Below are 20822 nucleotides of genomic sequence, written 5' to 3'. Positions count from 1 at the left end.
CATTTTGATTTGACAAAAAAACAGTATACAGAGTCCAATAATGATCATCCTGACTAGTCTCACAGTCCCTGCCGCTGAAAAACATCCCCACAGCGTGATGCTGCCACCACCATGCTTCACCGTAAGAATGGTGCCAGGTTTCCTACAGACGTGACGCTTGGCATTCAGGCCAAAGACTTCAATCTTGGTTTCATCAGACCAGAGACTCCTGCTTCTCATGGTCTGAGAGTCTTTAGGTGCTTTTTGACAAACTCCAAGCGGGCTGTCATGTGCCTTCTACTGAGGAGTGGCTTCCGTCTGGCCACTACCATAAAGGCCTGATTGGCGAAGTGCCGCAGATATGGTTGTCTTTCTGGAAGGTTCTCTTATCTCCACAGAGGAACCCTGAAGCTCTGTCAGAGTGACCATCGGGTTCTTGGTCACCTCCCTGACCAAGGCCCTTTTCCCTGAATTGCTCAGTTTGGCTGGGGCGGCCAGCTCTAGGAAGAGTCTTGGTGGTTCCAAACTTCTTCCATTTAAGAATGATGGAGACCACTGTGTTCTTGGGGACCTTCAATGCTCCAGACATTTTGGTACCCTTCCTCAGATCTGTGCCTCAACACAATCCTGTCTCGGAGCTCTACGGACAATTCCTCCGACCTCATGGCTTGGTTTTTGCTCTGACATGCACTGTCAACTGTGGGACCTTACATAGACAGGTGTGTGCCTTTCAAAAGCATGTCCAATCCATTCAATTCACCACAGGTGGACTCCAATCAAGTTGTAGAAACATCTCAAGGATGATCAACGGATGCACCTGAGTCTCATAGCAGGGTCTGAATACTTATGTAAATAAGTTAACTGTTTTTTGTTTTTAATACATTTGCAAAAAAAAATGTTAAACCTGTTTTAATTTTGTCATTATGGGGTATTGTGTGTAGATTAATGAGGATTTTTTTTTATTTAATCCATTTTAGAATAAGGTTGTAACATAACAAAATGTGGAAAAAGGGAACGGGTCTGAATACTTTGCGAATGCGCTGTGTCATGACTATCATTAATGCAATGACTTATTAAATCAATTAACTGTTTGTGATTAAATTAACTCAAGAATATTAGAATATATCGTTATCATATTAGTCATGCATGAATTATTATTACATCATATCAGTTTCATTCTCAACGTCGTAATATTCTATAAATCTGCATAAACCCTAGTCTACATGACTCGGTGATAAACAAATTGGCCTAATCATTAATTTACTAACTACCAAATAATCACACAGAATTACATTAACACACACACACACACACACACACACACACAGGATAGATTACACATTGATTACTAACAATGAAAAGTCCCTAGTGGACTAACTCGATATGACGGCAGATTACATATTGAAAGGGGTGGGGAAAGAAATAGCAGGAGAAGGAGAGACAAAGTTATTCAACTATCGTACATACAGTTGAATAATACGCTCATCGTAAATATGGATATTTAGCACCCTAACAACCGATTATTCGGATTTAGAAATGCAATGTAAATATTTACGCTTGTATGTCTTTGTTGTCTCTCTGTTGAAATTGCCCGATTCGTCTGACAAATAGGTCGACAGAAGGTCTCTGGTTGTGTAAGTCTCTGGTGGTCCACCAGAGATCACTATGTCCTTAGTAGTTGTAGTAGTAGCTTTCTTTGTTCTGGAAGTGTCCGTTAGACTGGATACATCAGACGTTCCAATGACCGTTTGATAAGATCTCCCTCGTGCCTTTGGTTAAAGTTCTAGACTACTTTACATGCAAAGCTGCAGGCAGTGCATGTCTAGTCTTCTTCTCTATTTTGTTTCATAGGGTTTTGTATTTTTAGACCATTTGTCACGTATTCAGCTCGCGCTGCACATATACTGGTCTAGTAGTTTTAAACTATTTGTCAGCCGTATAGCCACCGCTCCACGCTGTCTGGTCGAGTAGAGTCTAACCATTCGTGATGTCCGGCTTACACTGTCCGCCTGCTTGGTCTAATGTAAAATTGTCACCAGTCCTTTTAAAGCGCTCTGGTCAAAGGGGGCGCTCTGGTCAAAGGGGGCGTTCCATCACGCCGGCATAATGTCTGTTCTCACGTGGGCGTGGTTAATGACTGGATAAAACTTTATATGAAATACAATTTCTCATTTAGAAGGTTAAAATCACATTGCTATCTTTTCACAAATAGTTTCATATTTAATCATATAAGTTTTACAACATTTAGATGTAACTCTGACATATACATTGTGAAATCTCTTAACGTTTTGGGGCAGAGTCTCTCTCTACACACGTGTGGGATTTTTGACTTCTCCATATTGCATTGCCCAAGAGAGGAAGTTGACGACCGGTCGTTAAAGTCCTAGACCCCCCCTCTGGTGGGAGAATACTGAATACTTTCCAAATGCATCGTATGGTAAGAAAAAAAAGTGTTACCACATGAGGGCAAGACCGGTGTCACTTCAATATCCAAACATGCAGTAGCCTGCAATGCTAAACTTACCAATTGCAGGTGCACCATAGCCATTTCCATTTGCAGCTGCGCCATATCCATAACCACCTCCAGGGTAGACACCTTGACCATAACCTACAATAGTAAAACACATTTTTAAATAGAACCATTTGAGAACTTGTATGAAATGTTCTGCTGAAGTAATGACATTGTCTAAAAATATAGGTTTGGAACATCCGTAATGTCACAACATTTTGGAGAACGTTCCCAGAATATAGTCAGATGTTTTTAAATATAACCTTTGGGAACCTCTAGGAAACATTACGTTGAAGTACTGAAATTCCTATAAAAGAAAAACATTTCTTAAAGTTCTCTGAACAATTGGATAAAATTAAAGTATTCAGCTCCTTGAGACAATACATGCTAGAAACACCTTTGGCAGCGAGGAGTGGGACAACATTATACAGGCCACAATCAACATCCTGATCAACTCTGTGAAGGAGACGTGTTGCGCTGCATGAAGCAAATGGTGGTCACACCAGATACTGACTGGTTTTCTGATCCACACCCCTACCTTTTTGTTGGAATTTATCTGTGACCAACAGATGAATATCTTTGTTCCCAGTCATGTGAAATCCATAGATTAGGGCCTAATGAATTTATTTCAGTTGACTGATTTCTTTATATGAACTGTAACTCAGTAAAATCTTTGAAATTGTTGCATGTTATACACTGCTCAAAAAAATAAAGGGAACACTTAAACAACACAATGTAACTCCAAGTCAATCACACTTCTGTGAAATCAAACTGTCCACTTAGGAAGCAACACTGATTGACAATAAATGTCACATGCTGTTGTGCAAATGGAATAGACAACAGGTGGAAATTATAGGCAATTAGCAAGACATCCCCCAATAAAGGAGTGGTTCTGCAGGTGGGGACCACAGACCACTTGTCAGTTCCTATGCTTCCTGGCTGATGTTTTGGTCACTTTTGAATGCTGGCGGTGCTTTCACTTTAGTGGTAGCATGAGACGGAGTCTACAACCCACACAAGTGGCTCAGGTAGTGCAGCTCATCCAGGATGGCACATCAATGCGAGCTGTGGCAAGAAGGTTTGCTGTGTCTGTCAGCGTAGTGTCCAGAGCATGGAGGCGCTACCAGGAGACAGGCCAGTACATCAGGAGACGTGGAGGAGGCCGTAGGAGGGCAACAACCCAGCAGCAGGACCGCTACCTCCACCTTTGTGCAAAGAGGAGCAGGAGAAGCACTGCCAGAGCCCTACAAAATGACCTCCAGCAGGCCACAAATGTGCATGTGTCTGCTCAAACGGTCAGAAACAGACTCCATGAGGGTGGTATGAGGGCCCGACGTCCACAGGTGGGGGTTGTGCTTACAGCCCAACACCGTGCAGGACGTTTGGCATTTGCCAGAGAACACCAAGATTGGCAAATTCGCCACTGGCGCCCTGTGCTCTTCACAGATGAAAGCAGGTTCACACTGAGCACGTGACAGACGTGACAGAGTCTGGAGATGCCGTGGAGAACGTTCTGCTGCCTGCAACATCCTCCAGCATGACCGGTTTGGCGGTGGGTCAGTCATGGTGTGGGGTGGTATTTCTTTGGGGGGCCGCACAGCCCTCCATGTGCTCGCCAGAGGTAGCCTGACTGCCATTAGGTACCGAGATGAGATCTTCAGACCCCTTGTGAGACCATATGCTGGTGCGGTTGGCCCTGGGTTCCTCCTAATGCAAGACAATGCTAGACCTCATGTGGCTGGAGTGTGTCAGCAGTTCCTGCAAGAGGAAGGCATTGATGCTATGGACTGGCCCGCCCGTTCCCCAGACCTGAATCCAATTGAGCACATCTGGGACATCATGTCTCGCTCCATCCACCAACGCCACGTTGCACCACAGACTGTCCAGGAGTTGGCGGATGCTTTAGTCCAGGTCTGGGAGGAGATCCCTCAGGAGACCACCGCCACCTCATCAGGAGCATGCCCAGGCGTTGTAGGGAGGTCATACAGGCACGTGGAGGCCACACACACTACTGAGCCTCATTTTGACTTGTTTTAAGGACATTACATCAAAGTTAGATCAGCCTGTAGTGTGGTTTTCCACTTTAATTTTGAGTGTGACTCCAAATCCAGACCTCCATGGGTTGATAAATTGGATTTCCATTGATTATTTTTGTGTGATTTTGTTGTCAGCACATTCAACTATGTGAAGAAAAAAGTATTTAGTAAGATTATTTCTTTCATTCAGATCTAGGATGTGTTGTTTAAGTGTTCCCTTTATTTTTTTGAGCAGTATATTTTTGTTCAGCATAATTTAGGCTTGCCTAAACAAAGGGTCTGAATGCTTATGCAACAACTATACTTTAGTTATCAAATTTTTATTAATCAAACTTTTTTTCTTCCACTTTGACATGAGTATTTTGAGTTCATTGTTGACAACAAATGACAAATCAATTTTAATCCCACTTTGTAACACAATAAAGTGTGAAGAAATACAAGGTGTATGAATACTTTTGCAAGGTACTGTGTACTTGATCACTCACAAGCAGAGTTTCCTTTTGAAATAAATCTATGCTTCAACTCCAAGTGTATTTAGAATTAATATACTAAATTACAATTAAAGCGTTTGAAATTTTAGTACAGTTTTAATGAGTTTGTTTAAGTTTAATGATAGGGAACATATAGTATACTTTAAGACTGAAAAACAATGAATTTGAAGTACACTTTTAATAAGTGTATTGAAGGTTGATAATAGTATATTCATAGTATATGAAAAAACAGAAAAGAACAGTGAATTTAAAGTAAACTTTTGTGTGTTGAAGTGTAATTATATTATATTTATAGTATACGTAAGATATGCTAGAAGTACATCTCATATTTGAAGTATATTATTTTAATGTTTTGTATATTTAAGTATACTTGTATTATAATACAATTAATTGTTTTTCGCTTGGGCATGCTCTCTTAGAATGTTGTGTGCTAGCTGGGTACTCACCACTATGTTGTTTGGGTTTCCCTGCGAAAGGATTTTCACCTGCACAAAGAAAATCCATTGAGGAATTTATATTAGGACATTTAGTAGCCTATATTGAACATGTTTTCTTCAGTACAAAAATGGAAATGTTTCACACTCACAATCATTCTACAGTGAGTATTGATATTACCTGCTCCAGGTCCATATCCATAGCCGGCAGCAACAGGATTATAGCTCCCTGCAACAGCACCATTACCTATGGATCACAAGACAACATTTACTACACACTTTAGAAAAAACACTGCCAGGTGTTAGAAAGGTTGCAAGGCTCATAACTTATTTAAAACAAGGCGTTTACCTGGTTTGGGTGCATTAGCTCCCCCTCCATTTGGATATACTCCAGCTCCATATCCTATAACAAATATATCACAAAGTCTGAATATCTTTTACCTAATATCTGAAAAAGCAGAACTTAGTTACTGAGTGCAATAGAAAATGGTGCTTGAACCATGGACAAACACTTACATTAAATTGAGCAAAATCGGAGACGCATATGGAGATAAATTGTGGCCAATGACCCTAGTAAAATGCATTTATTCGGTCAGGGCACACAGATTTACTTGAAATGAAGCCTCTAAAAAGACAATCCGTAAAGGCATTTCCAAAACAGAGCCACTGAGTGCATTGCACACAGTCAATAAATGGGTTAGAAACAAATACATTACACACACAATGTTTAAAACATGCAAACTGACAACACCAACACCCCATCAAAAATATGAAACCTGGTGCCATCATAAAATAGTAAAAGACAGACAAGAACGTATGATGAAAACTGTAATTTAAAATATAAAAGACAACTCCTGCACACTTTATTACCTTTGCACATGTCAACATTTAGGTATGTAACCAAAGACTGAAACATCAACAATAAATTATTTTGATAATTAATTCAACACTGGGGGTTTTATTCCAAGAACCACATATGACTTCTTCAAAACATTAGCAATTTACCATTTGGTTTAGCAACATGGCCATTGGGGACACCACCTCTATTTGGTACACCAGCTCCTGCACCGTAACCTAATGGCCATTAACGAACATCTTAGAGTGTGGAAGACCTCATTAATGGCATGCACAAGAATGTATGATGAAAACTAAACTTAATATAAAAAGTAAACTCCCACAAACCATTAAAATCGACAAAGACAACAGCTCAAAAAAAATATGAACCTTCATCCTAATTGCACTGGAAAACCTGATACCACCATGAAATGACAAACGTTTTGTTTAGGCTTAAAAGCACACAAGACAGAGTAGATTTACCATTGGGGTTTGCTCCACGTCCGTTTGGTGCACTGGCTCCGACACCGTAACCTATTCACCATTAACAGAAATCCAAGTGTGTAGAAGATCTCATTGATAGCATGCACAATCATGTAAAAACTTGTACAAACCCCCCCCACTAAAAACACTTATAAAAGACAACTCCTGCACACGATTATCTCTGCCAAAGTTCTTCTATAATGAATTCAGCATTGGGTATTATATTGCCGGCACCACATACAGTGCACTCGGAAAGTATTCAGACCCCTTGACCTTTTCCACATTGTGTTACGTTACAGCCTTATTCTAAAATGGATTACATTTTCCCCCCTCATCAATCTACACACAATACCCAATAATGACAAAGCAAAAACGGGTTTTTAGAAATTTTTGCAAATGTACAAAAATTATTATATGAAATATCACATTTACATAAGTATTCAGACCCTTCACTCAGTACTTTGTTGAAGCACCTTTGGCAGCGATTACAGCCTTGAGTCTTCTTGGGTATGACGCTTCAAGCTTGGCAAACCTGTATTTGGGGAGTTTCTCCCATTCTTCTCTGCAGATCCTCTCAAGCTCTGTCAGGTTGGATAGGGAGCGTTGTCCGGGCTCTGTTTCCTCCAGACGTGATGCTTGGCATTCAGGCCAAAGAGTTCAATCTTGGTTTCGTCAGACCAGAGCATCTTGTTTCTCATGGTCTGAGAGTCCTTTAGGTGCCTTTTGGCAACTCCAAGCCGGCTGTCATGTGCCTTTTACGGAGGATGGGCTTCCCCCTGGCCACTCTACCATAAAGGCCTGATTGGTGGAGTGCTGCAGAGATGGTTGTCATTCTGGAAGATTCTCCTATTTCCACAGAGGAACTCTGGATCTCTCTCAGACTGACCATCAGGTTCTTGGTCACCTCCCTGACCAAGGCCCTTTTCCCCCCGATTGCTCAGTTTGGCCGGACAGCCAGCTCTAGGATAGTCTTGGTGGTTCCAAACTTCTTCCATTTAAGAATGATGGAGGACACTGTGTTCTTGGGGACCTTCAAAGCTGCAGACATTTTTTATTACCCCTCTCCAGATCTGTGCCTCAACACAATCCTGTCTCAGGCTCTACAGACAATTCCTTCGACCTCCTTTGACTTGGTTTTTGCTCTGACATGCACTGTCAACTGTGGGACCTTATATAGACAGGTGTGTGCCTTTCCAAATCATGTCCAAGCAATTAAATTTACCACAGGTGAACACCAATCAAGTTGTAGAAAAATCAAGGACGATCAATGGAAACAGGATGCACCTGAGTTCAATTTCGAGTGTCATCGCAAAGGGTCTGAATACTTCTGTAGATAAGGCATTGCTGTTTTTGCAGACATTTCTAAAAACCTGTTTTCACCTTGTCATTGTGGGGTATTGTGTGTAGATTGACGAGGAAAACTATTTAATCAATTTTAGAATAAGGCTGTAATGTAACAACATTTGGAAAAAGGGAAGGGGTTTGAATACTTTCCGAAAGCACTGTATAAGAGTGACTGTTATGTTGTGGGCCTACGTGGTAACGTTCATCTTTAAATAATCTATAATAAATAGCTACTATGACTGCTTCGATTAACCAGTAACAATTTACCATTGGGTTTCGCGCCATAGCCATTGGGGGCACCACCTCCGTTTACACCAGTTCCTCCTCCGTAACCTAATCATCATACACAGAAAGCTGAGTGTGTGGAAGACCTCATTCATGGCATGCACAATAATGTATGACATTAGGCTCTAGGGCAAATTTACCATTGGGTTTAGCACCCAAGCCAATGGGAACACCAGCTCCTGGACCATAACCTTAAATAACATGTGAAGTGAAATCAGGTACGAGTTAACTGTTCTACAAATGGGTAACTCCTATACATGTCGTTTATTATTATTATTGTGTTCAAGTTAGGTTTAGCACTATAAATGAACAATTCCTCCACCAGCACAGGTCAACCAAGTGGGACACATCGTAGGTTCTCAACGTGAACAATCTAGGGAAGAGGGGTCACAAGCAGCATGAGTCAAAGGTCATGCACTCAGAGTGAGACTCAACATTCACCGTAAAATAACAAAGACATTCCAACAGTTGTTACCATGCCAGATCAAACAACAATATCCATGCAAAAACATTAACTGCACAAATAGACAAAAACAGAAAACAGCATGTACTTTAAACCATTTAGGTTGAGGTGATCATGGCACATTGTTTAATAAATGCCATTCAGATCGCCTGTGAATAACACATACTACTCTTGGTTTACCATTACTTGGTATTCTCACCCATTGTCCATTTGGCACTCCTGATGGTCCAAAGTCTAGAATATCCATGTCAGAAAAATGCAATATAAATAGAATGCCATGTATTCAAGTTAACAAATGAATAAAATGACAAAACCTAACTTTAATTATACTAATAGCACAATAAAATTGCGGTGCTGGGGTAGCAAACTATTTCTACATTAGTTATACTTGTATTTATCTATGGGTGTAATGGTACTGTATATTTTACTTGATATTACTAGTAACTGACGTTTACCAGGTTTGGCTGGTTTAGCTCCCTGCCCATTGCCATTGGGATTCCCAGCTCCTTCACCATCTACTAGGGGTCACAACGGTATCAATAAAACAAGACTGGCAAGGCCGACCTCAACATACATCCCTCAACTTACTCGCAGAGAAATATTAGGCTACACCACAGATTTATCAAGACAAATAACCGCCAGTAATCATACTTAAAACGTTGATTGAAACTGATCTCAAACTAGGGAAACACAAAGAGATGTCTTGTAACAACCAATGACTACATAGACAGACAGACCACAGGCTTCACACTCAACATCAAACAAATACTTGAACCTGCAATCTATATGGTATCATTTAGATTATTCATGTCCAGTAACATTGGATGCAGCAGTGCACCAGTGGAAGTTCCAACAGACCAACACATGAGAAGTGCAATAAGAAAAAACATATCATGACATTAATAAACCTACATTTTCTTAAAGTATTTGGCGATAAGCCAACACCACAAGAAAGCATGCAACAAAAACATACAACCAACACACTAAAACAATTCAAAATAAATAATGTGACACACTCAAACAGACCTGACAGGGGCATAAATGATACCATATGGATGCCAGCAACATGTGATGAACTATGAACTTGTTGACAAGACAAACAGAAGACTTGACATGTACATACACATGCACTACACATTACACAGGTGCGGGACAGGTGTAGACATATGCAAGGACCAGTGATTATGTGACAAACATACACTGTGTTTATATGACAGCACTTACACATCCAAAGACACAAACAATATCAAGTTTTAGTTTACCAAGTGGACTCCCAACTTTAGATTCCAGCTTCTCATGTTCCACTGCTGATTTTTCAGGTACAACTGCAGGCTCACTTTTATTGCTCACTTCTTCCGGTGCCACCCCTGGTGCACCTTTAGTCAGGGTTTCTCCAGGGACAATGGGACCAGTGTTTTTAGCTGCCATCGTTTCAGGTACCAATGCAGGCACAACCTTTGTAACCATGGGTCCAGTACTTTTAGGCACCTGAGGTTCAGGGTCTACGCCCCAATCACCTTTCCCAGGAGGTGTGCCCGACCCACCATTTTTTTTCTCAGGGACCTCACTTCCAGTGACATAACCTAAGGGCCACAAGGTCATCACCACTTACAGCCACTGGTCATTTTAGTTTGAAATTGTTAACAGATATAATGTCAACGGTCATCTGGTTTTAGTTATTTGCCTAAAATTAAACATTCCCAGTGAAGTTCCCACATAAGGCTCTTCTTTTTAGAACATCAACATTTTGGTGGACACAAAAAACTATGACAGTCCCCTAGTGAACAACAACCATGGTGTGCAAAAGAATTGCACATTGTAAACACTGAAAACACACAGGGTGGAAACCCAACATGAAATCCGCACCCCTATCTTGAAACTTTGTACAAATTTGTCATTGACATCATTTCAATGCATGATATATGCGAAAGTCTGACTTGGTTGCATGGATCTCAAGTTAGGATTCAGCCCAAAATGTGTAAATACAGGCACTGTCAAAGCTTTCATTGTCTAAACTAAAGCAAACACCACCAACTAAAACAGACAATGTTAAACACGGTAATAAAACATGTCAACAGATTTAGACATACATTTTGTTTTGTTACAGCCTGAATTTAAAATATATTAAATTGATATTTGTTTGTCAATGGCCTACACACAATACCCAATAATATCAAAGTGGGATTACATTTTTCTAAATATTAAATTATAAAAAATGAGAAACTGAAATGTCTTGAGTCAGTAAGTATTCAACCCCTTTGTTATGGCAAGCCTACATTAATTCAGGAGTAAAAATGTGCTTAGTAAGTCACATAATAAGTTGCATGGATTCACACTGTGCGCTATAATACTGTTTAACATCATTTTTGAATGACTACCTCATCTCTGGACCCCACACATACAAGTATTATTATTATTAGCTTTTTCCATCTATGTAACATTGCAAAAATCAGAAACTTTGTCCAAAAATGATACAGAAAAATGTATCCTTGCTTTTGTCACTTCTAGATTAGACTATTGCAATGCTCTACTTTCCAGCTACCCGGATAAAGCACTAAATAAACTTCCGTTAGTGTCATGCCCTGACCTTAGAGACGTTTATTTTCCTCTAGTTTGGTTAGGTCACGGTGTGATGTGGGGTGGGCAATCTAGTTTTTCTATTTCTTTGTTTTGGCTGAGTGTGGTTTCCAATCAGAGGCAGCTGTCCATCGTTGTCTCTGATTGGGAACCATACTTAGGCAGCCCTTTTTCCCTCCTTGAGTTGTTGGATCTTGTTTTTGCACAGCTCTGTAAAGCCTACAGAACGTGATGTTCGTTTTTTCTTTGTTTATTGTTTTGTATAGTGTTCTGAGTATAATAATAAATATTTATCATGAGCACTCAACACGCTGCACTTTGGTCTACTCCTTACGACGATCGTCACAGTTAGTGCTAAACACGGCTGCTAAAATCTTGACTGGAACCAAAACATTTGATCACATTACTCCAGTGCTAGCCTCTCTACACTGGCTTCCTGTTAAGTCTAGGGCTGTTTAAGGTTTTACTGCCAACCTACAAAGCATTACATAGGCTTGCTCCTACCTATCTTTCCGATTTGGTCCTGCCGTACATACCTACACGTACACTGCGGTCACAAGACGCAGGCCTCCTTACTGTCCCTAGAATTTCTAAGCAAACAGCTGGAGGCAGGGCTTTCTCCTACAGAGCTCCATTTTTATGGAATGGTTTGCCTATCCATGTGAGAGACGCAGACTCGGTCTCGACCTTTAAGTCTTTATTGAAGACTCATCTCTTCAGTAGGTCTTATGATTGAATGTAGTCTGGCCCAGGAGTGTGAAGGTGAACGGAAAGGCACTGGAGCAACGAACTGCCCTTGCTGTCTCTGCCTGGCCGGTTCCCCTCTCTCCACTGGGATTCTCTGCCTCAAACCCTATTACAGGGGATGAGTCACTGGCTTACTGGTGCTCTTCCATGCAATTCCCTAGGAGGGGTGCGTCACATGAGTGGGTTGAGTCACTGACGTGATCTTCCTGTCCGGGTTGGCGCCCCCCCTTGGGTTTGTGCCGTGGGGGAGATCTTCGTGGGCTACACTCGGCCTTGTCTCAGGATGGTAAGTTGGTCGTTGAAGATATCCCTCTGGTGGTGTGGGGGCTGTGCTTTGGCAAAGTGGGTGGGGTTATATCCTGCCTGTTTGGCCCTGTCCAGGGGTATCGTTGGACGGGGCCACAGTGTCTCCCGACCTCTCCTGTCTCAGCCTCCAGTATTTATGCTGCAATAGTTTGTGTCGGGGGCTAGGGTCAGTCTGTTATATCTGGAATATTTCTCCTGTCTTACCCGGTGTCCTGTGTGAATTTAAGTACGCTCTCTCTAATTCTCTCTCTCTTTCTCTCAGGACCTAAGCCCTAGGACCATGCCTCAGGACTACCTGTCCTGGTGACTCCTTGCTGTACCCAGTCCACCTGGTCGTGCGGCTGCTCCAGTTTTAACTGTTCTGCCTGCGGCTATGGAACCCTGACCTGTTCACCGAACGTGCTACCTTGTCCTATACCTGCTGTTTTCAACTCTCTAGAGACAGCAGGTGCGGTAGAGATACTCTGAATGATCGGCTATGAAAAGCCAACTGACATTTACTCCCGAGGTGCTGACCTGTTGCACCCTCGACAACCACTGTGATTATTATTATTATCATCATCATCATCTGACCCTGCTGGTCATCTATGAACATTTGAACATCTTGGCCATGTTCTGTTATAATCTCCACCCGGCACAGCCAGAAGAGGACTGGCCACCCCTCATAGCCTGGTTCCTCTCTAGGTTTTGGCCTTTCTAGGGGGTTTTAGGCTGAGTTTCTGTACAGCACTTTGTGACATCAGCTGATGTAAGAAGGGCTTTATCAATACATTTTATTGATTGATTTTCTACAAGGTCCCTCAGTGGAGCAGTGAATTTTAAACAGATTAAACTACAAAGAGCAGTGAGGTTTTCCAATGCCTCGCAAAGGGCGGCACCTATTGTTAGATGGTAAAAAATACGACATTGAATATCGCTTTGGGCATGGTGAAGTTATTAATTACACTTTGGATGGTGTATCAATGCACCCAGTCACTCAGTTGCCGGAGAGGAAGGAAACCGCTCTGGGATTTCACCATGAGGCCAATGGTGACTTTAAAACAGTTACAGAGCTGAATGGCTTTGATAAGAGAAAACTGAGGATGGAACAACAACGTTGTAGTAACTCCACAATACTAACCTAGTTGACAGAGGGAAAAAAACAATGCCTATACAGAAAGAAAAATCCATTCCAAAACATGCATCCTGTTTGCAACAAGGCACTAAAGTAATACTGGAAAAAAATGTGGCAAAGCAATAAACTTTTTGTCCTGAATAAAAAGTATTATGTTTGGGGAAAATCCAATACAAAACATTACTGAGGACCACTCTTCATAATTTCAAGCATAGTGGTGGCTACATTTTTATGGGTATGCTTGTAATCGTTAAGGACTGAGCAGGTTCAGGATAAAAAATAAGCTGAATGAAGCTAAGCACAGGCAAAATCCTAGAGGAAAACCAGGTTGTCTGCTTTCCACCAGACGCTGGGAGATGAATTCACCTTTCAGCAGGACAATAATCTAAAACACAAGGCCAAATCTACACTGGAATTGCTTATCAAGAAGACAGTGAATGTTCCTGAGTGGCCGAATTACAGTCTGATTTACATCTGCTTGAAAATCTATAGCAAGACTTAAATGGCTGTCTAGCAATCATCAACAACCAACTTGACAGAGCTTGAAGAATAAAAAAAATAAAATAAGGTGCAAATGTTGTACAAATATTGTGCAAAGCTCTTAAAGACATACCCATAAAAACTCACAGCTCTAATCGCTGCCAAAGCTGTTTCTAACATGTATTGACTCAGGGGCGTGAATACTTATGTAAATGAGATAATTCTATTTTATTTTCAATAAATGTGCAAACATTTCTAAAACCATGTTTTCATTATGGTGTAGTTAATTCAGGCTGTAACACAACAACATGTGGAATAAGTCAAGGGGTATGAATACTTTCTGAAGCCACTGTAATGAATACTTTCTGAAGCCATGGGGGGGAAAACATTTGAAATGACATTTCATAGGAAAAACAGCAGATCCTAGAATAAGAAAGATGAATAGAGTAATCCATTGAACGATACTTAAATAACTCAATAGACTGACATTGAGTGCCAATTTCTAGACTAGCAAATTAGAAACAAGTGATGCAGATTGACCATACATGTAGTATAACATAGCACATGTTAGAATGCATTAAAACATGAGTACCATAGTAGTAGACTATATTCCGATCATGGGAAAAGGGGTGTAAAAAACTTCAGACTAGAGTGCTTGACTGTGGTCGGGGTACCTGTCCACAGGATATTGCTGACCAGTCAGTGCTTTCTAAAAAGAGAAGGATCATAGATATCCAGTCCCTAGTACAGAAAATGATCACTGGCTAGACCTTTGCTGATAGAAAATTATATTTGGGAATCTACAATGTGTCAGCTTTTTCACCCATATATGATGCTACTTACAGTATACCAGATTTGAGTGGTGAAGCTACTCACTAGCTATGGAAATAACCAGTAACGTGATGGATTATCCTCACATGAACAGCCGTTATGGTTTGGGGTGTTCAATCCAAGGGAGATCATTTTTCAACCAACCTTAACTTGGCGATACTTCCTTAATTCTCAACTTGGAAGGCACATTTGTGCTTTCGAAAAGATGGTGGCATACATTATACAGTGGGGTCCGAAATGATTGAAACTCTTGATAAAGATTAGCAAAAATGACTGTATAAAATAACAAATTAAAATACTGAGCTAAATTGTATACTAATACAATTGCTCAGAGAAAAGGTAGAAGTAAAAATGATTGACACCCCTGTTCTCAATAGCTCACCTGCGAGGATAACGGCATGGAGCCTTTTTCTAAAATGTTTTATGACTTGGAAAACACATTAGGGGGGGGGATCTTAGGCCATCTTAGGCCATTCCTCCATACAGAATCCTTCCATATCCTTGATATATTTCATCTGCGCTTATGGACTGCCCTCTTCATTTCAAACCACAGGCTTTCAATGGGTTTTAAGTCCGGAGACCGAGATGGCCATTGCAAAATGTTGATTTTATGGCCAATTAACCATTTATTTGTGGATTTTGACGTGTGCTTGGGGTTGTCTTGCTGGAAGAGCCACTTGGAAGCAAAATAGCCCCACAACATCAAAGATCCACCACCATGCTTGGATTGGAACAGGGGCTTTGGTCAGATGACATGAAAATAGAGCTCTTTGGCCATGCACACCAGTGGTGGGTTTGGCGTCTAAATTAGAATGCATGAGCAGAAAATAACCACATAGTGGTTCATCCTTTAAAAGTTGCGGCATACTGCAGCACAGCTTGCGGGGTGCCGCAAAATTCTATGGCATGTTATTTAAGTGTCAGCCATTGTTGCCAGAATGACGAAATTTACCACAATCTGTCACCATCTACCACAAACAGTAACGGCATCAGCTCAAAACTATTAAAGGTAGAACCCCTACTGTACCTACTGTAAAATATGGTGGTGGATCTTTGATGTTATGGGGCTATTTTGCTACCACTGATCCTGGGGCCCTTGTTAAGGTCAATGGCATCATGAACTTTACCCAGTACCAGGATATTTTAGCCAAAAACCTGGTTGCCTCTGCCAGGAGACTGAAACATGGCTGCAAGTGGATCTTCCAGCAAGACAACAACCCCAAGCACACATCAAAATCAACAAAGAAGTGGTTAATAGGCCACAAAATCTAAATTTTGCAATGGCCATCTCAGTCTCCGGACTTGAAACCCATTGAAAAGCTGTGGTTTGAATTGAAGAGGGTAGTTCATAAGCGCAGACGAAGGATATCAAGGATCTGGAAGGATTCTGTATGGAGGAATGATCTAAGATCCTTCCCAATATGTTCTCCAAACCATAAAACATTTTAGAAAAAGTCTCAGTGTCGTTATCCTCGCAAGGTGTGGTATTGAAAGTTATTGAAAACAGGGGTGTCAATTTTGACCCCTATATTTTGTATGAGTACACAATGAGCAATTGTATGAGTATACAATAATCCATTGTTGGATTACTTCATAGCACAAACATTTATTTTATTTAACCTGTTGGGGATACCCCTTCCCGTTCGGATCCCGTTAACGGGATTGCTTGACAAGATACAACGCGCGAAATTCTAAACAGAATAAATCGAATAATTTAAATTTCTCAAACAATCAACTATCTTACACCCTTTGAAAGATAAACATCTCCTTAATCTAACCACGTTGTCCGATTTCAAAAAGGCTTTAAGGCGAAAGCATGAAGTTAGATTATGTTAGGACAGTACACTGAAAATAGCTGTGTGTAATGTTTTGTCAATGCAAAGACAGGCATCACCAAAAGCAGAAAACCAGCTAAAATGATGCACTAACCTTTGACAATCTTCATCAGATGACACTCCTAGGACATTATGTTAGACAATACATGCATTTTTTGTTCTATCAAGTTCATATTTATATCCAAAAACAGCATTTTACAGTGGCAGTGAAATTCAGAAAATATTTTCCCTCAAATGCTGCCGGTGGATCAGCGCTACAATTTACAAAATTACTATTCGAAAACATTGGTAAATTATAATATTGTCATTCAAAGAATTATAGATTAACCTGTTATGGCTAGGGGGCAGTATTTTCACGGCTGGATAAAAAATGTACCCGATTTAATCTGGTTACTACTCCTGCCCAGTAACTAGAATATGCATATAATTATTGGCTTTGGATAGAAAACACTCCAAAGTTTCTAAAACTGTTTGAATGGTGTCTGTGAGTATAACAGAACTCAAATGGCAGGTCAAAACCAGAGATTCCTTTACAGGAAGTGGCCTGTCTGACCATTTCTTGAACTTCTTTGCCATCTCTATCTTTTACAAAGGATCTCTGCTCTAACGTGACACTTCCTACGTCTTCCATGGGCGCTCAGAGCCCGGGAAAAACCTGAATGTCGTCATCCCAGCCCCAGGCTGAAACACATTATCGCCTTTCTCAAGTGGCCGATCAAGGGACTGTGGGCTTAGGCGCGTGCCCTGGCCGCCCCGTCTTTGTGATTTTTCCTCTGTTTGCCGAAAAGGAGATTCCCGGTCGGAATATTATCGCTTTTTTACGAGATAAATTGCATAAAAATTGATTTTAAACAGCGGTTGACATGCTTCGAAGTACGGTAATGGAATATTTAGAAATGTTTTGTCACGAATTGCGCCATGCGCACGACCCTGATTTACCATTTCGGATAGTTTCTGGAACGCACGAACAAAACGCCGCTATTCGGATATAACGATGGATTATTTGGGACCAAACCAACATTTGTTATTGAAGTAGCAGTCCTGGGAGTGCATTCTGACGAAGACAACAAAGGTAATAACATTTTTGTTATAGTAAATCTGATTTTGGTGAAGGCTAAACTTGCCGGGTGTCTAAATAGCTAGCCCGTGATGGCTGGGCTATGTACTTAGAATATTGCAAAATGTGCTTTCACCAAAAAGCTATTTTAAAATCGGACATATTGAGTGCATAGAGGAGTTCTATATCTATAATTCTTAAAATAATTGTTATGCTTTTTGTGAACGTTTATCGTGAGTAATTTAGTAAATTGTTAGTAAATTCCCCGGAAGTTTGCGGGGGGGTATGCTAGTTCTGAACGTCACATGCTAATGTAAAAAGCTGTTTTTTGATATAAATATGAACTTGATTGAACAAAACATGCATGTATTGTATAACATAATGTCCTAGGTGTGTCATCTGATGAAGATCATCAAAGGTTAGTGCTGCATTTAGCTGTCTTCTGGGTTTTTGTGACATTATATGCTAGCTTGAAAAATGGGTGTCTGATTACCCAGCCAGAAATACTCTGCTGACATAATCTAATGTTTTGCTTTCGCTGTAAAGCCTTTTTGAAATCGGACAGTGTGGTTAGATAAAGGAGAGTCTTGTCTTTAAAATGCTGTGAAATAGTCATATGTTTGAAAAATTGAAGTTTTTGTATTTTTGAGGAATTTGTAATTCGCGCCACGCCTATCATTGGATATTGGAGCAGGTGTTCCGCTAGCGGAACGGCTAGATGTAAGAGGTTTAACATCTCGTGAATGCAACTGCATTGCCAGATTTCAAAATAACTTTACTGGGAAATCACACTTTGCAATAAACGAGGTGCTATGCTCAGAAAAATAGGCTAGGCGATACAGGTTAGCGCCATCTTGGAACCATCTAAAATCAAATATACTATTGTAAATATTCACTTACCTTTGATTATCTTCATCAGAAGGCACTTCCAGGAATCCCAGGTCCACAACAAATGTAGTTTTGTTCGAAAAAGTTAATAATTTATGTCCCAATAGCTCCTTGTTAGCGCGTTCTGTAGGCTACTCAAAATGTACCGAAGCCCGCGGGACTTGTCGCCACAAAAGAGCAAAAAAAATAATATTTACGTTCGTTCAAACATGTCAAATGTTGTATAGCATAAGTCTTTAGGGCCTTTTTCAATCAGAACTTCAATAATATTCAAGGCGGACGATTGCATTGTCTTATAAAACGTTTCGGAAAGAAAGGGTCCCCACACGCATGCGCGTCATTGTAGACGTGGCCATCCGCCTGTGACCTAGTTTACAGCCTTCTCGTTCGGTCAGTTTTTACAGGAGAACACTCAAACCACTTTGTAAAGACTGTTGACATCTAGTGGAAGCCTTGGGAAGTGAAAAATGAATCCTAACTCACTGTGTGTTTCAATGGCAAAGGTTTGAAGTGATTCCACACATCAGATTTCCACTTCCTGTTAGGATTTGTCTCAGGGTTTTGACTGCCATATGAGTTCTGTTATACTCACAGACACCATTCAAACAGTTTTAGAAACTTTAGAGTGTTTTCTATCCAAATCTACTAATTATATGCATATTCTCGTTTCTGGGCAAGAGTAGTAAACAGTTTAAATCGGGTACGTTTTTTATCCGGCCGTGCAAATACTGCCCCTTATCCCCAACAGGTTTTAACAGAGCATTTCCTAAATTCCTAAATACACCTGCAACTAGCCATGGGAATTCAGAAGACAACGGTTCCTTCCAAGTCGAGAAGGAAGAATCGGCAAGTAAAGGTTGGTTTAAAAATATTCTTCCATTGATTGAACATCCCAAACCATTATCCTGTTTGTGTGAGGATATTCCATTTCAATACAGGTTATTGCCATAGCTAGCTACTCACATGCTTTAAGAAAATCTGAAGCTTTTACACCCCTTGGCCAGTGTGATAGAAATTCTAACTACATATGAAGCATGCCATTAACATGGCACACCACCTCATGGACATACAGAGAATAGTAGAGTTTTACCCATGTTTGGTACTTTGGGATGCTTTCCTTGAGGCACGGCTGATGCCACTGGCTTTGGACTTTTTGCCTGTGATGCTGGCACTGGTGCTAGTTTAGGGTACATCTTTCCTTGTGGAACCACAGGTGCTGGCATAAGGTACGGCTTCCATTGTGAAACGACAGGTGCTGGCTCTGGGTACGGCTTCCCTTGTGGAACTGGTGCCGTCTTCGGACTCTTTGCCTGTGGTACTACAGCTGCTGGCTTTGGGGCTGGCTTTTGGTATGTCTTCCCATGTGGAACTGGTGCTGCCTCCCGTGCTTTGTTAGGGCACGGCTTTCCTTGTGGAATGACAGGTGCTAGCTTTGGTGCTGGCTTAGCATATGTCTTCTCTTGTGGAACCATTGCTGGCTCTAGTGCGGGCTTAGAGTATGTCTTCCCTTGTGGAACCATTGCTGGCTCTGGTACTGTCTTTGGACTCTTTGTCTGTGGTACTATAGGTACTGGCTTAGGGAAAAGCTTCCCTTGTGGAACTGGTGCTGGCTTAGGGTATGTCTTCCCTTGTGGAACGATTAGAGCTACACCCTTTGTTGGCTCAGGTACTACAAGTCCTGGCTCGGGTGCTGGTGCAAGGCTTAGTGCTTCAGGAGTAAGAGCTTCACCTTTGGGGCCCTTTCCATTCGGTGCACCAACACCTTTAGTACCCTGACCATTTGACATGCTGTATCCATTTGGCATGCCATAACCTGGGAACCAAAACACAGTAACTTTGTACCAACTAAAAAGATAACTAAATCAGTGAAAAAGTGCAACAGTGAAACATGCAGTATGACATTATCTTGACACGATAATTTAGGAGATAAAACAAACAGGGGACGTCTTACCGATTAACACAAACCACGATAGACATACAGCACATGCATAAGTAGAACAGGAAGACATGCTTGAAATCTGAAACGCAATACTGCTCAATTATTGCTTATAAAATTAAACACATGCACCATAATACCTTAGTACATTTACTCTGAGACAAACCACATATATAGACAAACTGTTCAGTAC

General features: G+C 41.0%; 1 protein-coding gene and 1 long non-coding RNA gene across 26 annotated transcripts in view; both read right to left on the bottom strand.

Moving 5' to 3' along the window:
• Nucleotides 1-20822, bottom strand: part of cmn (calymmin) — an 84445-nt gene that overhangs the window by 41655 nt on the left and 21968 nt on the right. For 16 of the 25 annotated variants that reach the window (XM_014158588.2, XM_014158576.2, XM_014158583.2 and 13 more), the window contains 10 exons: nucleotides 19784-20506; nucleotides 10121-10441; nucleotides 8536-8586; nucleotides 8378-8443; nucleotides 6767-6817; nucleotides 6455-6523; nucleotides 5799-5852; nucleotides 5631-5696; nucleotides 5462-5500; nucleotides 2504-2587 (listed from right to left, as the gene is read on the bottom strand). In XM_014158588.2, coding sequence (XP_014014063.1) covers nucleotides 2504-2587; nucleotides 5462-5500; nucleotides 5631-5696; nucleotides 5799-5852; nucleotides 6455-6523; nucleotides 6767-6817; nucleotides 8378-8443; nucleotides 8536-8586; nucleotides 10121-10441; nucleotides 19784-20506 — 1524 coding nt within the window. The remainder of the gene's footprint in view (nucleotides 1-2503; nucleotides 2588-5461; nucleotides 5501-5630; nucleotides 5697-5798; nucleotides 5853-6454; nucleotides 6524-6766; nucleotides 6818-8377; nucleotides 8444-8535; nucleotides 8587-10120; nucleotides 10442-19783; nucleotides 20507-20822) is intronic. The other 9 variants (XM_014158578.2, XM_014158577.2, XM_014158587.2 and 6 more) reach the window with 9 other exon arrangements.
• LOC106579070 (uncharacterized) lies at nucleotides 8641-10114 on the bottom strand. The gene is made up of 2 exons (XR_001322573.1): nucleotides 9058-10114; nucleotides 8641-8768 (listed from the first exon to the last, which is right to left on the bottom strand). It is a non-coding gene; the product is annotated as an uncharacterized lncRNA (long non-coding RNA).

The sequence above is a fragment of the Salmo salar genome, chromosome ssa19, assembly GCF_905237065.1.
Source record: "Salmo salar chromosome ssa19, Ssal_v3.1, whole genome shotgun sequence".
Lineage (NCBI taxonomy): Eukaryota > Metazoa > Chordata > Actinopteri > Salmoniformes > Salmonidae > Salmo > Salmo salar.
Note: the sequence above shows the minus strand (reverse complement) of the source record. Positions and strands in the feature narration are given on the sequence as shown.